The sequence below is a fragment of the Euprymna scolopes genome, chromosome 14, assembly GCF_053919585.1.
Source record: "Euprymna scolopes isolate OS-2025 chromosome 14, ASM5391958v1, whole genome shotgun sequence".
NCBI classification, from domain to species: Eukaryota; Metazoa; Mollusca; class Cephalopoda; order Sepiida; family Sepiolidae; genus Euprymna; species Euprymna scolopes.
The window spans coordinates 5782412-5805071 of record NC_136495.1 but is presented as its reverse complement, the minus strand read 5'-3'; the positions used below and the strand labels follow the sequence as shown (position 1 = coordinate 5805071).

The 22660-nt window shown below is 28.5% G+C and overlaps 1 protein-coding gene across 50 annotated transcripts in view; it reads left to right on the top strand.

The window, feature by feature from the left end:
• Window positions 1-22660, top strand: part of LOC145292850 (uncharacterized) — a 200518-nt gene that overhangs the window by 160986 nt on the left and 16872 nt on the right. For 39 of the 50 annotated variants that reach the window (XM_080138946.1, XM_080138952.1, XM_080138945.1 and 36 more), the window contains 2 exons: window positions 34-81; window positions 11964-12059. In XM_080138946.1, the coding sequence (XP_079995072.1) occupies window positions 34-81; window positions 11964-12059 (144 nt within the window). The remainder of the gene's footprint in view (window positions 1-33; window positions 82-11963; window positions 12060-22660) is intronic. The other 11 variants (XM_080138936.1, XM_080138925.1, XM_080138933.1 and 8 more) reach the window with 1 other exon arrangement.

Below are 22660 nucleotides of genomic sequence, written 5' to 3'. Positions count from 1 at the left end.
AACTATAAAGATGATAAAAACTTTGTTGTGTAGGAAGAAGAGGAACGTGAAGAGGCTGAGAGGAAAAAAAGACAGGAAGAGGTAAGATAATCTTGATTATTTTGCTATAGCTTTTTGGTTAGACATTTTTTTTCTTTTTTTTTTTTTTTTTTTTTTTTTTTTTTTCGCTTATCCATTATTCATGCCAAATCAGCAAATCAGCTTTATCATTATTTCATTTGTTTCCATCTATTTCTGTCATTTTTTTCACCTTTTCTTCACCTCATTACGCTATCTACTTTTCAATTATTCATGAACCCTCACTCACTTTTTTTTTTTTTTTTGACTTTTCACACACCAACATAAATTTCTGATTACCGAGAGTAAAGAATTTGATCTGCTGACCATTTAGCTAGATGCACATTTTTCCAATTGTGTGTAAAATGTGAGATTTTATTTGTTTTGTTGGTGTTGTAGAATTGCAAAATAGATTGTTACCCCCCCTTCTATCAATGCATGCTCTTCAAAATACGATGGGTGAATTATTTTTTCTTTTCATTTTCCTTTTTTTATTTTTCTTTCTGTTTTTTGATATTATTATTCTTTTTTTTTTTTTTCATATTTACTGATTTTGATTTTTTTTTTTAATTAAAATTTGATCACATTTACCTGAAAAATAAATCCACCATTTATATTTTAAACATCACCCCCTCCCCAACCCTGTTCTCTTTAAAAAAAAAAATAGCTGTTCACTGAAGGGATGAATCTTAAAACTGTAGGGAAACACTGTTTCCTTTTATGTAATAATTCAGATTATGATTTTTTTTTTAATTTATTAAATATTTAAAAAGAAAAAAAATATTTTGCTCTACAATGTAGGAATTGTTTCTAATTTCATTTATTTTGTCTGTGAGATTTGTATAGTGTATTTTTGTAGGTTGTGTCATATTGCCATGTATGACTCCTAACTAGCATGGCTATTGTCTGCTTAGTGGAATGTTCTTATCAGACTCTCCACATTAGAGGTGGTAGTAGTAGTCGTTCTGCTGCTACTACTTAGCAACACTACATTCTAATCTTCGCGTCTTTAGAATTTCCCTCTTCGTTGTTCTGAATGTGTTTGTCCAAATCCAAATTCTGACCATTTGCTTTCAAGTTGGAAACCATTTTCATTTCATTCTTCCAAATAGTGTTACCAATTTTGAATATTGTCAAAGAATACCCTTTAAATACTCAAATAAAAAAAAAAAATAGGAAGAAAAATTATTGAAAATAGTCTGCAATTCCTGCGCATCTAAATATTAGATTTGGTTCCATCCTCTCTGAAAAAGGACTAATTTTTTTTGATAAAGGAACTTTTCCAAGCTGACGCTTTTGGTTCATCAACAAAAATTGATTTATTATAATAGTTTTAATGGTACTCTTGTTTATTTGTTTGGTTAGTATTCGGAAATGATTATTTTCTAAATGCTACTGAGAGGATTCTCTTTCATCATTGCAAACAAGCAATTCAACAATTCTGTAAAATGATCATTGGATAAAAAATAAAATCTCATTTTATTAATATTTCTTTGTATTTATAGTCCTGTCCATTTATATATCTTGTCCTGTATTGTCTGTTTTGAATATTCACTGTCATAGACGTGTTAATCCTTCTTATTCAGATAAATTAATTTAGTTTTAACATTCAAATTTTTTCAGTGTTTGTGCATTATAATTGGATATCAAAAAAGATTTTTAAGTAAAAACACAATTACTTGTCATGTCGAAATAAGTAAAAATTCCAGAATACCAAAAATAAAAATGAACAGAAAACCTGTTAGAACTATTTTTACAACAAGAAAAACAAAATTAAAAAAAAAAAAAAATTAAAAAATAAATAACTCTCCTATATATTCTCAATCAGGCATTTTCTAATTTGAAATTAACTGCAAGAAACCAATAAAACAGTATATAATAAATTTTATTCTTGTCATATCAAAATTAGTAAAACTTACAAAATATGAATGAATAGAAAACTAGCAAGAACTATTTAAAAAAAAAAACACTATCATATATTTTCAATCTGGCATTTTTCAATTTGAAATTGTTAACGTGAAAACAAGGGAAATAAGCCAGTTTGTCATTCTGAAATTGACTGCAATAGAAGACATTAATAAAACTTAATTATTCAATAAATTTTATTTTGTGATTATCTTTCTATCAATTGTTTTTCACTGGATTTTTTTTTATTTCAACGCAACACTTTTTTTGTTTGCTTTTTTTTTTTTTTTTACTTAAAATTTTTTTGATATCCAAATTATAATGTACAAGCACCCTTTTTCTGTTTGATTAAAGTGATTTTTACAATAATTGTACAATATTGATTAGCTGAAATTTTGTCTTAATATCTATGTATTTGATGTGTTGATGTTGCCAGAAGTACTGACAAAACCAGAGGATGTGCTCAATGACTACAATCTATGTAACAAAATTACACAAGATTCATACTTATGCTTATTATGTGTCTTTGCAAACGAATATAATTTAACACAAAACCAGTTGGTAAAGAGTAAAATAAGTCTGGTTAGCATGATCATGTGACGACGCAGTACAAGAAAAAAAAAATCTCATTTAAAAAAATAAAAAAGTTGCATGTAATTTCGTTTTGATTTTTTTTTTCTTTCCCCTTTGCAAAAGTGTTATAAATATTTGATAAGATTGTCGATATAGATTTGGAATTTAATCGTGTAATCTAGCAGAACTTTTTTTAACACTAACTGGATTTGTGCAGAATTTACTGATTTTCTTAATTTTTAAATATCTTTTCTTTTTTTTTTAATAAATGGAAGAAATCCGGTGTGTGCTGCTATTATCGTCACTATACCAATTAACCTTGATTTTTTAGCTGCATAATTTCCAGCTTCTCGAGTCCTTCCCTTTTGCTTTGAATATTCTTGTCAAACATCAACATTGTTGTGGCATGAAAGGCAAATAGATGTCCCTCTTTTGTAACCATTTTGTTTCTGAATTTTTTTAGATAAAGATTGACAATTTGGATTATTCAGACTACTGTTCTCATCCTGAGTGTTACTTTCACAAAGTTTCCATCAATGTAAACCCCTGACCTTGTTCAGGTACATTGTGTCAAATATGTACGATCTGTAATAATGGGTTGTAACATTGTATGTTTAAAAACAAGAATAAATTTAAGGCTCCCAAAATTCATTGTTTAAAAGGACCTGTGGTGTAATGGATAAAGTACTTGGTAATTTGATTGTAAATGACACTCTTCTGGAGGTTGAAGGTTTAATCTTTAGTGCCGGCGATACTCGGAATACAATTGTGAATTACTTAAGATTTCTACCCGGTCATAGCTGATATAACGAGAACAAGTTACCCTCACGGTTCCATTCAAAATTTCCGTGCAGATTTCGACAAAGATTCCATAGTTCTATAGGATATATCTGGAGAAGATTAGATGTTGCATCGACTGAAGCGTTGTGAAAATAACACTCAAGATGGGAACAGTAGTCTGAAGAATCCAAATTATAAAAACCATTTTGGTGCTTGGATGTGGGGGCAGTTTGGGTATTTAGTTTGCTCGGCGTGGGCCCTTCTTGAACTTAGTTGCTTGTAATAACAATGTGTGAAGAATTAGAACGTGTTTATATAGGTTCCATTTTATGTGAAGTCTGAAGGCATTTCAGAAGTGACTTCCTAAAAGGGGAGATAACTCTGTATAATTTAATATAGTAAAGGAAAGTAATGTTAACATGTACATTTTTTTTTTTTCTGGACTAAATGACTAAATAGGCCCGTGTAATTACACTATCTCTATCTCTAAAGTTTTAAAGAAGAAAACAAAACATGTCTGCATAAAATATTGGGATGGGCCTCAGTTGGAAAAGACGAATGTTTGAAATTTTAAGGACTTTTTTTTTCTAAATAACATTGAATCTATAAAGAGGAACATGAAAAATAAATTAAATCCTGGTTGGAATAGGGTTTTCTAAAAACTTGATAATTTGTCTTTTGATATTCACTGATAAAATGGATGTCTTTGAGTTGGAATTTAAAATCCATTTTTGGAGATGAAACCCAATTAAGATTAAATCAGAAATTAAATGAGTACCTGTGTTCAAAGAAAGATATAACTTCAATTGAAACTTCACATTATTAGTTAAACAAACATGGCAACTCGTCATTGCCTGGTCTTACAATACGCTTAAATATGGTATTCTAATTTATGCAGATTGTCTATGTATTATAGTAGAATCAATCCTCTATTGAATATTATATATTATGGGGAATAATTTGCCGAGCAGATTAATTTGCAAAAAAAATAAATCAAATTCCGTCTGTGTTTGTTTACAATATCATGTCAGCTGATATTTGGGCTTGATGATTAATGCCCTGGAAAAGTCACTTTTGATTAACGTTTAGTTTTAAAATATGCAAAGAAGAAATGATTTGTGGTGATTTTAAATTGTACCTCTTTTATCATAAATTGAACTCCTTAATGAAAGAAATTAAAATAAAATTGTGAGCTACACAGGGGATCATTCAATCTGTAGTTGAATGTATTACCACTAATCTATATCTCCAGATCATAATAAACCTGTTTTTTAAGAAGAAATGATTTGGTGAAATGTTATTATCTCCCTTGGCCTGTGTAACATAAAATATTCCGCTGCAAACATTTTTTTTTTTCTTTTTATCTATAAGAGAGACTAATTTTAAGATCAGATTTCTTTGATTTTTCGATACTTATCGGATGAATTTCAGTACAAAATATATCTAAGAACACTGCCAGACATAATTAGTTTTGTGTGAAATTGTCAAGATAGGCTCAACCGTTTCCAAACCTATGAGGAAAGAACTCCTACACACAAAGTATCTTTTTTATAATAGTAGAAATTTATTATACTTCGTCATTTTCGAGATGAAGCAAATATGAACTCCTTTTGTTTTTGAACAGATCTTGGGTCTTTTAATGCTACAAGTTGAGCTTCAGTCTTTGATATCATTACTCTATTTGATATTGGCTTTTCTCTTTGATATTATTCATTTGTTTGAATTTTTAGTATAGTTGTTTTTATTTTAACCATGGTACATATGAAGAGGCTAATAGTTTTATTGAAAAACCATTACTGTACAAAAGACGAAACTATGGTTAATGACTTGCCTTCTACAGAGTGTGAAATCAATGTTTACCGACACAAACGAGCTTAATTACTGACTGCAAAAATACTGTTTGAAAATGTAGCTTTTTATCACAAAATGATTTTCTTAAAGTGATTTATACAAACATTAAAAACAAAAGAAAATCCAACATTAACAAAATAACATTTAATAAGAAACCTGCATAGAAATGTTGATTATCTTGGTTGATTATGGCAAATGATTTGAAAAAACATTTTTTAAAAGATAAACTTGGATAATATTAAAATTAAGAGAAAAAAAATCTGACAAGAAAAGTTCCTCACACATTTTGGATAGTCAAATTCTACACGTGAAAAACACCTTCATATAAAAAGAACCATTTAAAAAGAACACTGACTGATTTAGGGTGGGGGGGGATAACCTGGTATAACCTTAGAATGGTTGAAAAGTCATTGAAAACAACTCGATTAAAATCAGTTTGTTACCAGTATCCGTTTGAAAATTAGTGACGGAATGTAACGAAAACGTTTTCTTTGGATAAAATACCCAGAGTTGATACAGATGAGTCATTTTATCGGTTTGTTCTTCTTGAAAATGAAAATTAAATTACTCTACATTTCTTCCGCATCTTTTTTTTTTTTTTTTGCATTTTTCTTCAACACTATGAGCCCACGTAGCAGCATATATGTGCTGTTCTAGTAGCATGTAAATTTAGCAAGCATATGTCTTAAAATTCCATGTAATTTGATGTAAAGGTGCATCAGGGTATGGTATTCGGCTTTGTTCCTTTTCTCATTGTTATGGAAGCTTTGTCTCCATGGCAACTGCTTTATGAAGATGAACTTGTCTCATCATTGCTGAGTCAATGGATAAACTCTTCCACAAGCTGAGTATATGAAAATCATGGATTGAAGCTAAGGGTCTCAAAGTAAAAATTTCAAATAGTTAAATATTGATTTTATATTCTTACTTTTGAATATGACTTCTCTGAATGATTCACTTAAGAATTTCTCTTTTTATTTAGTAAGAAAAAAAAAAAAAAAAGGAAACAAAAAATAGTTAAATTAAGTTAAATTTTATGTAGCTACTTTCAAACTACTGTCCAGTTATATCAGATGTGTCATAAATTGAGTTATGTTAACCCAAAGTCCACTTGTACCCAGCATTGCCCATTATTAAACGTAATGTCGAATTCCTTTTAAAAGAAAAAAAATGAAGTAAAAATTAAAAAATGGGAAGAAACAGACATATGCATGTGAGTGTTATGTTTTTCTTAGCAGTTCATTTCCTGTAAGTAAAAAAAAAATACTCGAGCTAAGACCAAAACCTAAAGACACTGAGTCGGGTACAATAACCATTACATCAGCTTGCCACAATCTTTAAAAAGTGTTTTTGCACCTACTTATTCTTTACATAAGGAAGCTGTGAACGATCTGCACATGTGCAGTTGTGAAACAGTTGAAAAACTTAAAAATCCGGTGACCCCCCCCCCAAGTACCAATTTTTCAATTTTTACTCCTTAGCAACCCTTTTTTCTGGATGAAAACCGATTAAAGTTTTCCACGTGTCTGAATACCTTATACACCCAATTTCAAGTCTGTAGATTAAAAATTTGAGTATATAGGTTGAGAAGTGTCTCCTCAGGCACACATACATTCTCACTTTTATAGATATAGAGATAAATTGCTTAAAACTGCACTTTTTTAAATTATGATATTTTAAGTGATTTTTTTTTTTTTTTCTGATACATACATCATATACAATTATCTTGACTGGATTTAAAAGTTGAACCTAAATAGTATATAATCTAACAAATCATCCTTTAATTCTGAGTAGTTACTCTTCATTTGTAGTTGTTGTACTATGTTTGCCATAAACTAACATACTTTGCCATAATTTATTTTAACAAAGTAATACTTAATCCAGTCTGGCAGTTTAGTAATATAGAGAGATTCGTAAATAAACACCTAAAAAGAAAAAAAATCTGCTAAATTTTATTCTTTAAGAGATAACACTCATTTTCTCCTTATTTTAAAGGAGTGGTTATAGAACATAGAAATAATTATACAATAAACTTGAATTTAATTGATTCCGAACAACATCGGATCGGAATATCACATAAAATTAGGACTTTGTTATTTTTATTTTGTAGGATTTTTGCTAACAAAGGAAAATCAAAGCATGTTTTGTTATAAAAGCAAATTTAACGCAGACTTTTTTTTTTTCTGTGCAAAAAAAAAATATGCATGGTAATTTTTATTTTCTTTTGTGAACTCTAACTCTGCTAGTAGCTCACAAATATTTTTTTTAATGTGGAACTGCACTATACTAGTGCTTGTCTTTGTCATCACACCTTGCATATTTTGTAGACATGATCACTAGTTCATTAGGAAATATTAGAAACAAGTGTCTAACAGATTAATGGTATTCCAATCCTGACAGAATCTGATTTTATGGATCCAATATGTGTCTTTTTAATGCTTAGAGGGCTGAGATCAAAATAGTAGTTAAGGACTTGAAGATGTTATGATTTTAAAATGGTGTAAAAGTTGTTTGGGAATTTTAAGGGACATTTTTAAAAGGATGTTCAACCATTCAATGTCTTCACATTGGTAATTTTTTAATTTCTGTTCTTAAATAACCAACTTCTCAGTTTTCAAATTCTCAATTTTTTCTGATCTATTTTTCTAATTTTCATCTATTTATTTATTTATTTTTTTTTTTTTGTCTCTTTCGCTTTTCATTTATAAATTTTCATGAAACAGTTGGTTTGGCATGTCTCATTTCTCTTATTTGAATCTTTTTTTATTTTTGATTTTAATCCGAGTGTATTTCTTCAAACGGCTGCCAAATGCATAGATCTGATATCCTAATGGAATGCTTCAGCATCGCAAATTTCTTTGGTTTTCAAACTTTAGAACTCTATTATTATAAACATTCTGTATTGTCCCTTGAATGTCTCTTGTGCTGCGAGCTTCTAGTGAGTCATCAAAAAAAAAAAAATGAATGTACTTGAAAAACATTAAATTTAAATACTGAATTCTATATCTCTATTCGGTTAAAGAATTTCAATGGATTATAATATTATGGATATATAATTATATCCTACTAAAATGACTCTATTCTATTATAATTGTAAGAAAGTGTTAATTGAATAATTTAGAATAAAAGGCGTATTTTGCTTATGTATTTTGCTTATAACGTTGCTAAGAAATAAGTATGCAGGTATTTAATAAAACTAATATAGAAAAAAGTGCAATGGTAAAAGATGAAAACAAATAATTGGAGACTATATCTGCGATATTTTTTAGCAAATTATAGGGCGTTTTTTTTTTTTTTTTTTTTTTTTAGTGGGGATATGAAAATATTTTTTTTAAATGTCCATTATTGCAAACTTTATTAACAGTAATGATTGATTTACTGAAAAATAAATCCAAGTTTTTGAAGAAAAATATTGCAGATATTGTTTCCAATTCATCCGCTCTTTTACCATTCAATTTTTATTTCCACATTGCAATCATCCTTATTAAATGCCTATCAAATATAATTATTTAATTTTGATTCTTTAATCATTATATGGTTATGTAATTTCGTTTGAGACTTTAAAGCTGCTTTAATTTCATTGACGGCATCAGTTTCTTCTATAAAAATCAGTAATGTCAAATGAGTCTATAATGCATTGGTCTTAAACATATCAGTTACAAATCAGTTTGTCTATAACATTAGAATATAAACAAATGGACTGTTCAGGTAGCATATTTAAAACTGACCCTAGAAAGATCGTCAAATAATTGCAAATATAAAATGCCATAAAAAAAATTAACACAAATTATCTCCCTAGATTATCTAAAAAGTAAAACAGAAATTATCGTCAAATAGTTGCAAATATGTCAGAAAAATTTTGGGCACTGTTTTACAATATATCATTGTGTTGAGAGCGACAACTCTCTTTTACTAAGAGATTCGTTCATTTTTTCATCTCGTAATTTAAGACGTTCCAACCAACGATACTTTTTATTAAATGAAAACATTAAAAAATGGTTGCAATGAGTTTTCTTTTCATGTAACAAAGTTGACAACATTAATAATACAAAATGTAATAATTTATGCGACTATTAAGAGAATCGTTTCTGTTTTTATATCATAATTTACGATGCTAAAACCAACGATAATTTCATTAGATGAAAACATTATAAAAAGAAGCTGCGGCAACTTTTTTCTATATTTTTTTACGACTACGTAAATGTTATTGTAAGATTTTTTTTTTAAACATTAGTCTTTAAACTTGCGAAAATGCGGCGATAGGACATTTTTTTTCTGAACAAATCTTATAATATTAATATTTAATAACACCAACATCTAGTTTTTTAACATAAATAATAAATCGCAGTTGTTTTGTTTGTTTGTTTTTTAATAAAAATTACAATTCCTCTATAACTATCGGTGCATTTTAATTTGTTACAATATTAAAAACTATATGTTGGTGTTATTAATATAAGCTTTGTTAAAATAAAAATAAAAAGTTGTCGCATCTTTTTTAAGTTTCATCCTTGTTTTTTTTAGTTTCATTCTTTGTATTGTTTTTAGGTTAATGACTAATTAAGTTTCCGTAGCTTTTTTTTTTTTTTTTTTTAATGCTTTAATCTTATGAAAATATATTTTGTTCGTTGGTTTTAGCATCGTAAATTAGATGAAAACAAAAACGATTCTCTTAATAGCCGCGTAAAGATTATATTTTGTATTATTAATGTTATCAATTTTGTTACATTAAAAAAAATCGTAGTTTTTGGGGTTTTTTATGTTTTGATTTAATAAAAAATAACCTTGGTTTGAGCGTCCTAAATTACAAGATAAAAAAAAACAAAAACGAACAAATCTCTTAGTAAAACAGAGTTGTCACCATGACAAATTGTAAAACAGCGCCAAATTTCCGCGCTTGTTAAGGTCGATCGATTTTTCTTAAATATTTTGTTTTAAGCAAAAACAATATTACGTACTTAATTGTAATATAGAAAATAGTAATATATCCAAAAATTAAGAAAAATCATAGTGGAAAATTGCATTTTTCTTAGATGTTACAAACGTAGGGGACATAATTCCGAACGGAATATTTTAGATTACTTGTTCATGCCTGAACGAAACTTTTTTTTTTTTTTTACTAAAAACACAATAGCAGTTGTTCTAATCGATGATTTTTCCGTAATTTTTTGGTATATTACTATTTTCAACATGACAAAAATGCAATATTGTTTAAAACCATATATTTAAAAGATTGATTTGTCGACTATATCATAAGCACAAATTATCTCCCTTGATCATCTAAAAAGTAAAGCACAAATTATCTCCCTTGATCATCTAAAAAGTAAAGCACAAATTATCTCCCTTGAATATATAAAACGAAAAGAAATCGCAAAACCTTAAAAACATAAAATATACTTATTTTCATCTCAATAAATTTAAATACTGAATTCTACCTCTATTATTTTTGTTGTTTACTAAATGCTACTGACTATCATTTAGATTGAATTAGTTGAGTATGCAAACTGCTGAAGGTGTGAGATGTGAACTCGTCTCTAGCATGCGGGACTTTCTATGTGAATGACAGATTTTGTGGCTGATATCATCTTCTGTTGCTAAAGTTATCTAAACAATTCTCACAGACTGGGTGATCTAAAAAAATAACCTTGTATGATGCCGTGGAATTCTTTTCTTTTAGAATAGTAAATCATTGTAGCCGTAATGTGCTAGAAATTGATTTCATCTGTTTGATAGCAAATTTGGCTAAAAGAAAAAAAAAATTTGAATTATTACTGGAACCAGTGTGACGATATATTGTCATTTTTTTATTTTTTTTTTGCTATTTTTTTCTTTATATATTTCTATATTTTTGCCTACACTTCAGTATTCTTTTTACTGAAGATCATTTGTTCATTCTCTCTCCTGATTTGTTCTGCGTTACATCCCTTCCAGTGTTCAAATCTTAACAAGAGACTGATTATTTCTGTTGCATTCCCTGTCCATTTCACTCCAGTTTTTATCTGCACATATATATATATATACATGGAATATAAGATAGTTTTAAAATTGTCCCTTCTCGTAATATTATTCTATTCTCTGCTTCATGTTGGGACTGATGGATGGTACAGTGCTATTTCTTATACACGCGCACGCACTTAAAAACTATAAATGATTTAGATATCAACAAGTCAAGAATGTTTCCCCTACAGACTTTCGTTTTTTTTTTCTCCATTTTTCCCCTTTTTTTCACTATTTTTCTTTCCTTTCTCCTTTTTTGTTTTCTTACTTTTTCTTTTTTCCTATTTTCCCTTTTCTTTCCCTTTTTTCCTATTTCTTTTTCTTTTTTTTTTTTTTTTCTAAGAAAAAGGAAAAATCCTTTTTATTTCCCTTGCTTCTTTCTTCTTGGTAAATATTAAATAAAAAAATTAATTATATATGAATTTTTATCTGATTTTAAATAATTTATACAAAGTATATTTAATCCAAGTACGATTTTAATGTTATTCATAACATTTGAATGCTATTAATTTACAAGCAGCATCGTTTTTCCTCCTTTTTTCTTTTTCCTTTTTTTCTTTTTCTTTTCTTTTCTTTTTAAAAAAACAATGTTTCTCTTTTAAAACAAAATTACTTAAATTCTAATCTAGCAGTTGTGGATCTAATGAAAACATTTTTGGCAAGTTGATACCAATTCCGTTTATAGCCAAGATGTGAATCAGAATAGCATTCTCATCTATCAGTCCCTTTAATAATGTGGCCAGAGTCTAGTCCAATAATTTACGCCTGTCTGCCGAGTGTAATGTAAGAACCTCTCTGCCCAGGCTGCCCGACGAAGGCAAGAGGAGGAAGAGAAGAAAAAGAAGGGAAAGAGAAAGGGTTTGGGTGGCCTGTCTCCAGAGAAGAAGAAACTACTCAAGGTACTGCCATCTGTTCCGGCCCCTCTGGCTGATGCAGACACTGTTCTTTTGACTGTATTTTGTTCTGGTCACACTGTTTCCTGTTACTATCATCAAAAGCCGCATGAGTTGATGTTTATTACTGGCATGGCTTATATTCGACCTCTTCCCTCTGCGTTAAAGTCCGACATCTCCCTTTTTGAATTCTGTTTATGAATAAACAGAATTCAAAATAAACACAAACCTTTCTCAAATTACTAGCATTAAACTTAGATTTTTTTTTTTTTTACTGCGTGTTACCTAAAGTTTTTTTCCTTCCCACTTTAAGTTTGGTGAGTATATGATTTATGCAAGTTTATTATATAAACCCGTATTTTTCTTTTACAAATTGATTTAAATATTTTATTACAGTGCAGTAATTGATTTTTATATATATATATATATATATATATATATATATATATATATATATATATATAAACAAATTAGATTCAATAAGTATTTAACATAGGAATAGTAATTAATATATATATATATATATATATATATATATATATATATATATATATATATATATATAATCATGAATTAGTTTAAAAAAAAAAATGCTCGATCATAGTTTTCTTTCCTCAGTGTTTGATTTCTGAACATTGTTGAAAATTTGGTCTGACAATATAAGACCGTTTCTATCCCGGAAATGGCATGTCCAGACTAAGGAAACATCCTGTACACGAAATAAGCACTGTAATGTACACTTTCTAAATAATATAATATAATATATGTATAATTAATACAGGATAATTTCACATAGTTCTGTAGATTTTCTAGATTTCTTTCAAAATATATACAAGTTATTTTCTTGTAGATAAGGAATATTCCTGAAGCAAAATATTTTTTTTTTATAACTCCAACAACGTTATGCTACAAGATTTTATTTTTTTTATAACTATATTTAAACCAAAAATTGTAATAAATCATGTAACTTATAAAAATTGTTGAACTTGTATAGACTTGTAGATATATAATGGATATTATAAACCAGCTTTGCTTTCATACTGAAATGTTAATCATCAATTCGTGAAATGAATATTAAAATTGTAATGTTTGTGACCAAATTTTGATGATTAACGACATTCTCAGTATCAACTCTTGAGTCATTTATAATCGAGCACTCTAATCAGTTTTTCTTTTTAAAAACTATGCATTATATATGTATGTTTTTAAGCTTATAGATATTTTATATATATCTTTTAAAATTATATAATTTTAAAATATATCTTTAAAATTATATAATTTTAAAGATATCTTTTAAAAATATATAATTTTAAAATATATCTTATAAAATTATATATTTTTAAAATATATAATTTTAAAATTATATATTTTTAAAATATATCTTTAAAATGATATATTTTTTAAATATCTCTATTTGATATGTATATGTTATATATAATCTTGAAAATGATATATTTTTAAAATATCTTTAAACTTATGTATATTTTTAAAATATTTGATATATATATATATATATATATGATAGATATTTTAAATAATAAATTTAAATTATTTTAATATATATATATGATAGATATTTTAAATAATAAATTTAAATTATTTTAATAAATATATATATATATATATATATATATATTAACGTTATTTTTCTCCCCTACTTCCTATACAACCCCGCAATATTTGATTAGCAATAATAAATAGCTTCTAACTAACTGCACATCTCGTAGCACCAACTGCACATTTTGCACCTAAAGAAAAATCTGAGTGATTACTTATCCGTCTGGAGATGGAACTGGTCAACTGCTTTTACTAATAGCATGTACAGTTTAGATTCATTCCTCAACTGAATGTCCCTCCTGAACCCAACAGATGTGAACCAGACTCTTCAATCAATAACGAGCACTAAAATGCTTTTAGCCAAATACTACCTCCATACAAAACACCTTCTTTAATCTTGCATATCAAAGTATGACTCCTATAAAATGTATAAAATATGATATTAGAATTACTGACGGTTTTCCTTTTTTTTCTTCCAAGTGATTATTTCTTTAAAATGTATAGTTTCCAATCAAAACATTTTTTGATTATCAATAAAAAATTATTTAAAAGAAAACAAAAGTAAAAAAAACTAAGTGTATAATATTTTATGGCTACATTTTTATTGTTTTCACTTAATGGTCTCTTAAGAGCCTAATAACTGCAGAATTTAACAGGTCAAAGGTTTTCAGATAAAACCATGTTGCTGTAAGTCACACAATATTAATATTACTCTTATTTATGATATCGAGTTTGTTTGGATTCCATATTTAATATTACCAACATGATCAAACAACTAAATTTTATATTAAGTTTATTTGTGGAAGAACTAAGAACAAAAAAATAATGATAGTTTGTAGATATTTTAATTGATCGCTTAGTAGATTCTTTAGACAAACACTACTGATGTATATTTATGATATGAATATTAAAAAAACAATACATCCTGAGATTTCCAAAAGTCATCCCAAAATAATAGGAGGGGAGGGATTTGGGGGGGTATTTTTTATTGTTTCTCTTTTCAGCTTTTATTTTTAAAAAAAAATGGCATCTTTCTCACTTGAGATTAAAATAAAAATTCATGAGTGTGAAACAGCGGGAACTCCATTAATAGACAGCGTGAGGCACACATCTATATACATATATATATATACACGCACATGTATGTGCATACAGACACACTAACACACACGTATGTGCATACAAACATGCACATCTGTGTTATTCATAAAATAAGCCGGATCACTAATCAGGGTTTGTTTGAAATTCATAAAACTTAGGCATATCTTCACAATAGAAGTAAACACAAGTCTCTTGCACTTTTAAAATAATACATAACAGGAATGAATGGTTTAGAAATAATGTTTATTTTCCAGTGACAATGCTGACAGCACGGAGGGTTTACGAGGTGGGGTGTGTGTGCAAAATGAGAGATAATGTGTCCACTTTACTCCCCCATGGTTGCTGTTTCTCTTTCTGGTGTTGTCTGGTTGTCTCTATTTTACTGGAACTGATGACGTCAGAACATTCCACTATACATTGTCTGAAATCTCGGTCAATCCCACTGACCTATCCCTGGAGATTCTACGTCCCCCATTTTGAACATTTTTGACATCATTACCGGGACACCTGCACCCAGGATCGCTGTCTTGACAGAGGATCTGACCGACTTTCCTTTGATATCATCTTTGCAAGCCAAGACAGCCAACCATCCACCTCTGCCACCTGCAACTCCACCTCCAACCCTCTGTAGCATATGTACACATACATATCGTGACTATTGTGTATGAAAATGTGAGAAATAATCTGCATAGTAATACCTTTTAAAATTTACATCCAATAAAATTTCCAGTTAACGATTTAAAATCTACTCTGAACCTGACAATGCTATTCTGCTATTTATCGCTATAGAGATGTGGGACACTGTATTCAATTGAGTTCTTTACATGCGAAACACGCATTCATATCTAAACACTTAAACATTCATATCTAAACACTTAAATATTTTTTGTATTTTGATTTTTAATTAATTTTAAATCCTACTTTTTATAAAGTATAATAGTCTTGATTAGAGGAAGAATCATTTAAAATGTTATTTTAAACTTATTTCTATGCCAGCATGACAAATTAACTCCATTCATTTAATATTATTGGGTTCATATTTTTTATCCATGTGTAGGTTGCATATTTACTTAACACTTTTAAGTATATTTAAACTGTATTGGATGTATTTTCATATTCATTTCAGAAATATAAATATGTGGTGGTCTGAGAAAACTATCAAGAGCAAATTATATAAATTATTATAATAAAAAAAAAAACTAAATTATTTTTAAAAACTTGTGTATAAATTATAAAAAGAAACAAAAAAACGCTACCATATAAAAATAAGTACAAGTGAACAGTTTCACTAAATAATGTTAAATATTTAACATAATTTTAAGATAATGCTTTTTTAAAACTTTTCTAAAAAAAATAACTGCATTGTTGTTCAGGTGTAATGTCCATTGTTAATTTCTGCTATCGTTTGGTGTCTAAACAAAAACTAATTTACTGTATTATTGAGTAAACTCCTGTGTTTTATTTTAACATTAGTTCTAATAAAGACCTAAATTTATAAGCGTCTTAAGGAAGTGGAAGACAATTATTTCATTAGTTTATAATTTGCAAACAAAAATGGACAGTTTCACTCCATACTTGATGGATATCATATATATTTAAAAAAATCTTATTAAACCTTTTCTTAAACTTATTTAAAAGTGTAGTCTCTTATGTCTAATATATAAAGTCAGTCGAATTTTCTATTAGACCTAAATAGCAATGGATCTAACAAATCAATATTTGATGCTAACTAGCAATTTTGTTTATATATTTGCAAGATGTACTTTATAATAAACAACAATAGTAATTTGCTTCAGTTTATTTCTGAAAATAATTATTTTGGCAAGTAAAATCATCACAATGGAGATAATTTTAAATAATGCCCTAAAACCTCAAAATGTAAACAACACAACTCCTATTTTCATGTTTAGCTAAAAACATCAGTTATCTTTGTTTCTTGAGCTGTTTTGTTTCTTGATTTACAAAGTGTATGTGCGTGTGTGTATATATATTAAAAAATTTCAATTAAAATGGCACAAATAATTCCCAGACGACACCAGGTAGGTAAAGCTTGTATTAGTATAAAATAATAGATATCTGCGATAAAACCTATTCTTATTGTAATAAAAGGAAAGATAAATTTTCAGATAATTATATAAAGTCTTACTTTTTAGTGGGGATGGAGTTCAAGGATGTTAGTGAAACCAATAGTTTATAATTATTAATATTTATTAAATGCTGTTTGGGTTTAAGTCTGTGCTTGTTGATGTGTTCAGTCAAATGTGCTCCATACAATAATGTGTACTTGTGTTTTATCGAACATGTTAATGAATTTGGTAAGGAACATTTTTCAATTTTGTATGCAGAATCTTTGTATGTCAACAATTTTTTATTTAAAGAATGCATTTTTTCATCTCTCCCAGTATTTATCCTTTCTTTATGATATAAAGTTTAGTTTTGAAACTGTAACCATTTCTGTTATGCAAATGTGGTTAATGATTATAAACTTGTCACATTCCTTCAAGACTTTACTCTCCATAGCCGCATGGCATCTCGATCGTTTAATCATTTGTCAGTCTAGTACATATCTTTTATTACATTTTTATTAATTTTGACCATCTAAAAAAAAAAAAGATCTCCTTCAAACACTTTGTTCAACACACCCTGCTCCTTTTTCGTTCAAAAAAATGTTTTATTTTACTTCATTGCACAGTATTTCTCTTTATGACGGCCGATTTGTTTTAGGGAGAAACTGTTTAGCTAAATTTTTTGTTGCTTGTAATAAACCACCTTTCTTTTTGCATGAGGTATCATTTTTTCAGATAATTTCAATATACTAGACTTGAAATCTTTTTATTTATTTCTGCATGGCTCATTTTGCATGACTTTCTAGATCTGCCATTGGTCAGAGTTTATAGAAGCAGCTGTTGTTGCTACCTAAACATTTTTATGACCATAGTTCAATCGGAATGCTCATTGGTAGACTGCTGCTGCTGTTATGATCCTTCTAAGCATCCAATAAATTTGGAAGCATTATTTGAAATGTCTATTGGAATCTTTCTTCCTGTCATCTTTTTTATGAAATCACTCTCTTCTGTTATTGAATATGCTATGCAGTTTTCAATGTATTTCTTTCCTGTTCATTTCATTCGAAACTTTCAAATCGTCTGAAAAAATTTGAAAAAAAAAAAACTTTTATGCAGAAATTCATACTTTTTTTACATTCATCCCCCCCATTCCATTTCTCCTCTGTAATCATATTAAAGTTTTTAAGCAAAAAAAAAAAAAAAAAAGCATTTAAAGCCAAACATACTTTGAAGCAACAAAACAGTTTCTTTTAAATAAAAGTAAATGTGTTATCCTATATGGTAAGCAAACTATAAAACCCCGAAAATATTTGTGCCTCATCAGACATATAATTATGTACGTTTATATTTCACTCCTTTTTAAGAACTGGACTGTCTAATCAGCAAAGATTAATCTCATGTCATTGAAATAATAAAATAAAAAGATTAAAAAAAAAAGAAAATACTGATTTTATCCATTTAAAAAATTTTTTTCCAAGATCAAGGTTTCATCCCATGGACTAAAATAATGCAATTAAAAAAATTTCGAACATTTTATTTATTTGAAGAATATTATCCTGGCAATTATTATGATGAGAAGTAAAATATTGTTTTAAAAACAATTTTTTAATAAATAACAAAGAAACATTTTATTTCTTTAAAGCATATTCAGTTGGTAATTATTTTTACAAAAGGAAATTGTTTATTTTTTTAATATCTAATATTGACCTCAACATGTTTTTTCAAAAGGAAAATATATAAAATAATCCAAATTGATATTGAAAGCAACATGGAATTTCCACAGGTTCCCACAAATGAATACATATTCCATTTTATTCATTGAATTAATATAAGTCTGTTTGCTTTCAAGTTTGCTTGGTAATAATTTCTAAAATATTTAAATGTTTTCCAAATGTCTTTCTTTTCTCTTTTTTTTTTTTTTCTTTTAAATTTTTTTTTTGTGGGGGTGTATTATGAGTTAATATTCTTGCATGATGTTTTCAAATTCTAAAGGGTTAACTAAAAAATTCTTTTGAAAACATGAAAAACTTGATTTTATTCAGTTTTGAAAATATTTGTCTCTTCTCCATATTGGCTTCCATGCCTCCGAATGCTAACCTCCATCAGGCTTCTTTCTCATCATTTTCGTCTCCGCAGCTTTTCACACAATTTCCTATTTGCTTTCAATGTTTGTTTATTTTTTTTTATTTTTTATTTTTTTTTTTTTTAATCCGAGTAGAAATAAGGAACTCTCCCCATCCAAATCCTAACCAAGAAAACATTCATCTTTTAAAGATGAAATTAGATGAATCAAACGTTTTGCCATGTGCAGCCTCTGTTCAGTATCTAGAAATGGAGGATAACCCCTGTCAAGAGATACTGGCATAGTCGGTTATGAAGCAAGAACTCTGCAATCCAGACACCCTTTTCTTGAAGCAACACTGCTTGATTTTAGTGCTAAGAATAAATCCAGGATGACTGGAAATAATAATGTAGAGAGCTCTCTCTCATACAGCACCTGGTATTCCCAAATGGTCACCCATTTTAGTACTGACCAGGTTCAACGTTGCTTAACTTCAGTGATCTTATGAAAACCTATGTGTCAACGTGATTATTTATAGCCACATCTGGGACGATTTCACAAGTATTCGTTTCTGCCTTAACATGAAACAGTGTTGGTCTTCCTCTACTCTGTCGTTATTTTCATGATAGGTGCTCGACTAAGCTCTAATCTCTGGTTCCCCCCATTTAAAACATTAACAGTAAAACTTGTCTATTATGACTGTATTAAAGAATTTCACCCTCTGTAGCTAAAACTAAGTAGAATTTCATGAACAAAGTTTCTTTCCTAGAATTTTGAGTGGCTTTTGAGCCTTAAGAATTTTCTTTTTTAAACCATTTGATCAAATTGTAGAAAGTATGCGCTGTGGTGTGGCGACATGTTATGCATTGTTTTATCTTTACCACACCATGATTGGAAAGCCGCACAGCTGAAAATGCTACATCGTCTGTTTCCTGGTTGAATACAACATGGTAGCCTTCAAATTTAATGTAAACAAATTCTTGTTTCCATAATCAAATTCTACACCATTTATACTATTAGCAATTATTACACTACCACCTTATATTCATCAACCCTTATCCTCGAGTAGCCTTCGGGGCTTGATAAGTGGTGACTCCCAAGTAAAAAAAAAAAAAAAATTTAAAGATCTGGTAGGTTTAAAATCATTTATTCCATGGTCTCTAGAGACTAAAAAGATATCTACACTCTTTTGTTTCACTTATTCAATAGACATACCAAGCAGGGAAGACAGACCAAGTAAAAAGATCCAAAATGCCACTGAATTCTGGCCAATCATTTCAAAACTTTTGACTCTCCCTTTTTCAAATGAAATGTTTTCTATTTCTACTAAATTCATCTTATTTCTATCAATATAAGAATGTCTTTGTAGTCCACAAATAGATTTGGATAATTTCTGAACTTTCAAAAGAACTTTTTTGTTGCCTTTATATGTCTCTGTCATTGACCAGATGTTCTTCCTGTACTTTGTTGTAGATGTGATTCAATGTGTTTCAGCAACCAACGATTTACATGATTTAAACTTGCATCTGATCTCTGAACATCTGTCTTTTTGTGAATAAGAATTCTTTTAAAAGAACAGTTGGCTACTTGAAAACACTTTGATCACAACGAGAATGCAAGCATTTATCATCATTTGCGCTAACTTTTTTTTTTTTTTTTCGTGAATGCTTCCAACTTCATCTTGCTAGTTTGTTTTAGCGGTCATATCGTAAAAAAAAATTGTGATAAAGTTACGTGATATTCCATTTTTATTATTGCTTTTGATCATCGGCTTTGAAAAATGTTTTGAGATTCGCAGTTCCATTCATAACCTAATTTAGCTGTCATATATTCAGAACTATATCATTGTATGATTGAATAACAATTTTGGAACAAGAAGCATTTCTTTCTAGAGAAGTCAAAAATAAACACAGGTAATTCAGGCTGTTTTTCATTATTTATATATATAGTGGCCTGACAAGGCCACAGGGGAGACAACCAAGCAAAAACTTTAAGCAAAATTCATCCTAAAGCAGCAAACTAAAGCTGGCTTGCCATGACACACATACACACACACACACATATATATATATATATATATACAAATGTAGGCAAATTTGGGCATATTTTATTGGTTTGAAAATATAGTTTCTTTTTTTACCAATTATCATAAAATTTTAACCATAATAGTATTATAATCTTCAAAAAACCTGCAAATTTTCATGAAGTTTCGTCTCGTAGAACCAAAGATATGAGCATTTCAATATTCAATTTGGCTATGAGTGTGTGCGTATATATATATATATATATATATATATATATATACCACCTTTTTGGCAATTTTATAAGTTTAAAATCTCAGCGACTAATGATCAGAATTTGACAGATGAAGGCTCGTTGGAAAGCTAATAACTTGAATTGTGTTGTGAGCTGTGACATTCGTCTTTAAGGTCATACATTAAGGCAATCATCCATCATCCAGAGCCTATGGTTGGCACTTTTTGCAGCCATAAAATGTTTCGGTAAAGGTGCAGTATCTTTCCACCTTCAGAAAAATCTTTTAAAATCACCACTATTGCAGGTTTTCAAGGGTGTTGAAAACAAAAATAACGTTTAAAATTCCAGGAAACTAGTACTTTCCAAGATATGAACAAATTCTAGTTTTAAAAAGTGGGGGATCACTTTTCCTCTAACAATTTCCTCTCACAAAGCATTTCTAGAAGTTTCTGTTTCACAATTCAATAGATTAAATAACAATTTTGGAACAAGAAATATTTGTTTCTAGAGAAGTCAAAAGTAGATGCAGGTAATTCAGGCTGTTTTTCATTGTTTTCTCTGAAAATTTCCTTTCATGAAACATTTTTAAGTCTTTGTTCCAAAATTGTTACATCATAGAATGGTATAACATTGGATTTAATACTTTTTTATAAGCTTTAACAAATATTTAAAATGTTTGGGTTTAACTTTTGCATTTGAATACTGGTTCCTATTCAAATTGACTTGAGCTATATAAAACTTGTCTTTCATTATATATATAATATATATATATATATATATATATATATATATATATATATATTATTTGATTGTTGGTTTCCATCTTTAGATATGAGGCCAGTCGAGTTTTGTCCATTTCCTTTTTGTGGTTTATAATCCACATCTAAGTTTTCAATGTTTTCAGCTGATGATTGTTTTCTGAGTCTTCTATTTGATATTAGCAATTCAGTTTTCAGCACAGATTACATACCAAAATGTAATCTTGAAAAAAAATGAGGCCAATATGAACCCTAATAGTTTTATTGATACCTCATTTCCTAGTTTTCTAAACTAAATCATATTATGCTAATATTAAGGAGCTGTTCATAAAAGGAATTACTGTGCCTTAATTACCAATATCTAATCAGAAGTTGATATACACTGCTCATGTTTTTTTGTTTGTTTTTTTTTACTGGCTTTAAAATTTATTTATTCAGCCTTTCTCGATTAATGTGTTCATTGTACAAAACTATTTTATGAAGTAGACTTTCACAGATTTCCCATATGGGCAAACATTTTGGTCTTATTTTTAACATTTGCAGTTATAAATTAAAGTATTGCAGGAAATTGTATATCAGAGTTACATTAAACGGATGTCATCTCTGATTTTGCCACAGTCTAAAGCAGATAAAGATGTGGCATGTTTGACTATCAATAGATTTCATGACTAAATCAAATTACGGCACAATTATTTTACTTAACATTCATAACTTTTTAGTTACTGCTTGTGTTCCTTAGTCAGCCGCGATAGCAATGTATTGCTAGTGACACATTGTCGGCCAGTGAAAATTCGAAATCAAACTCAA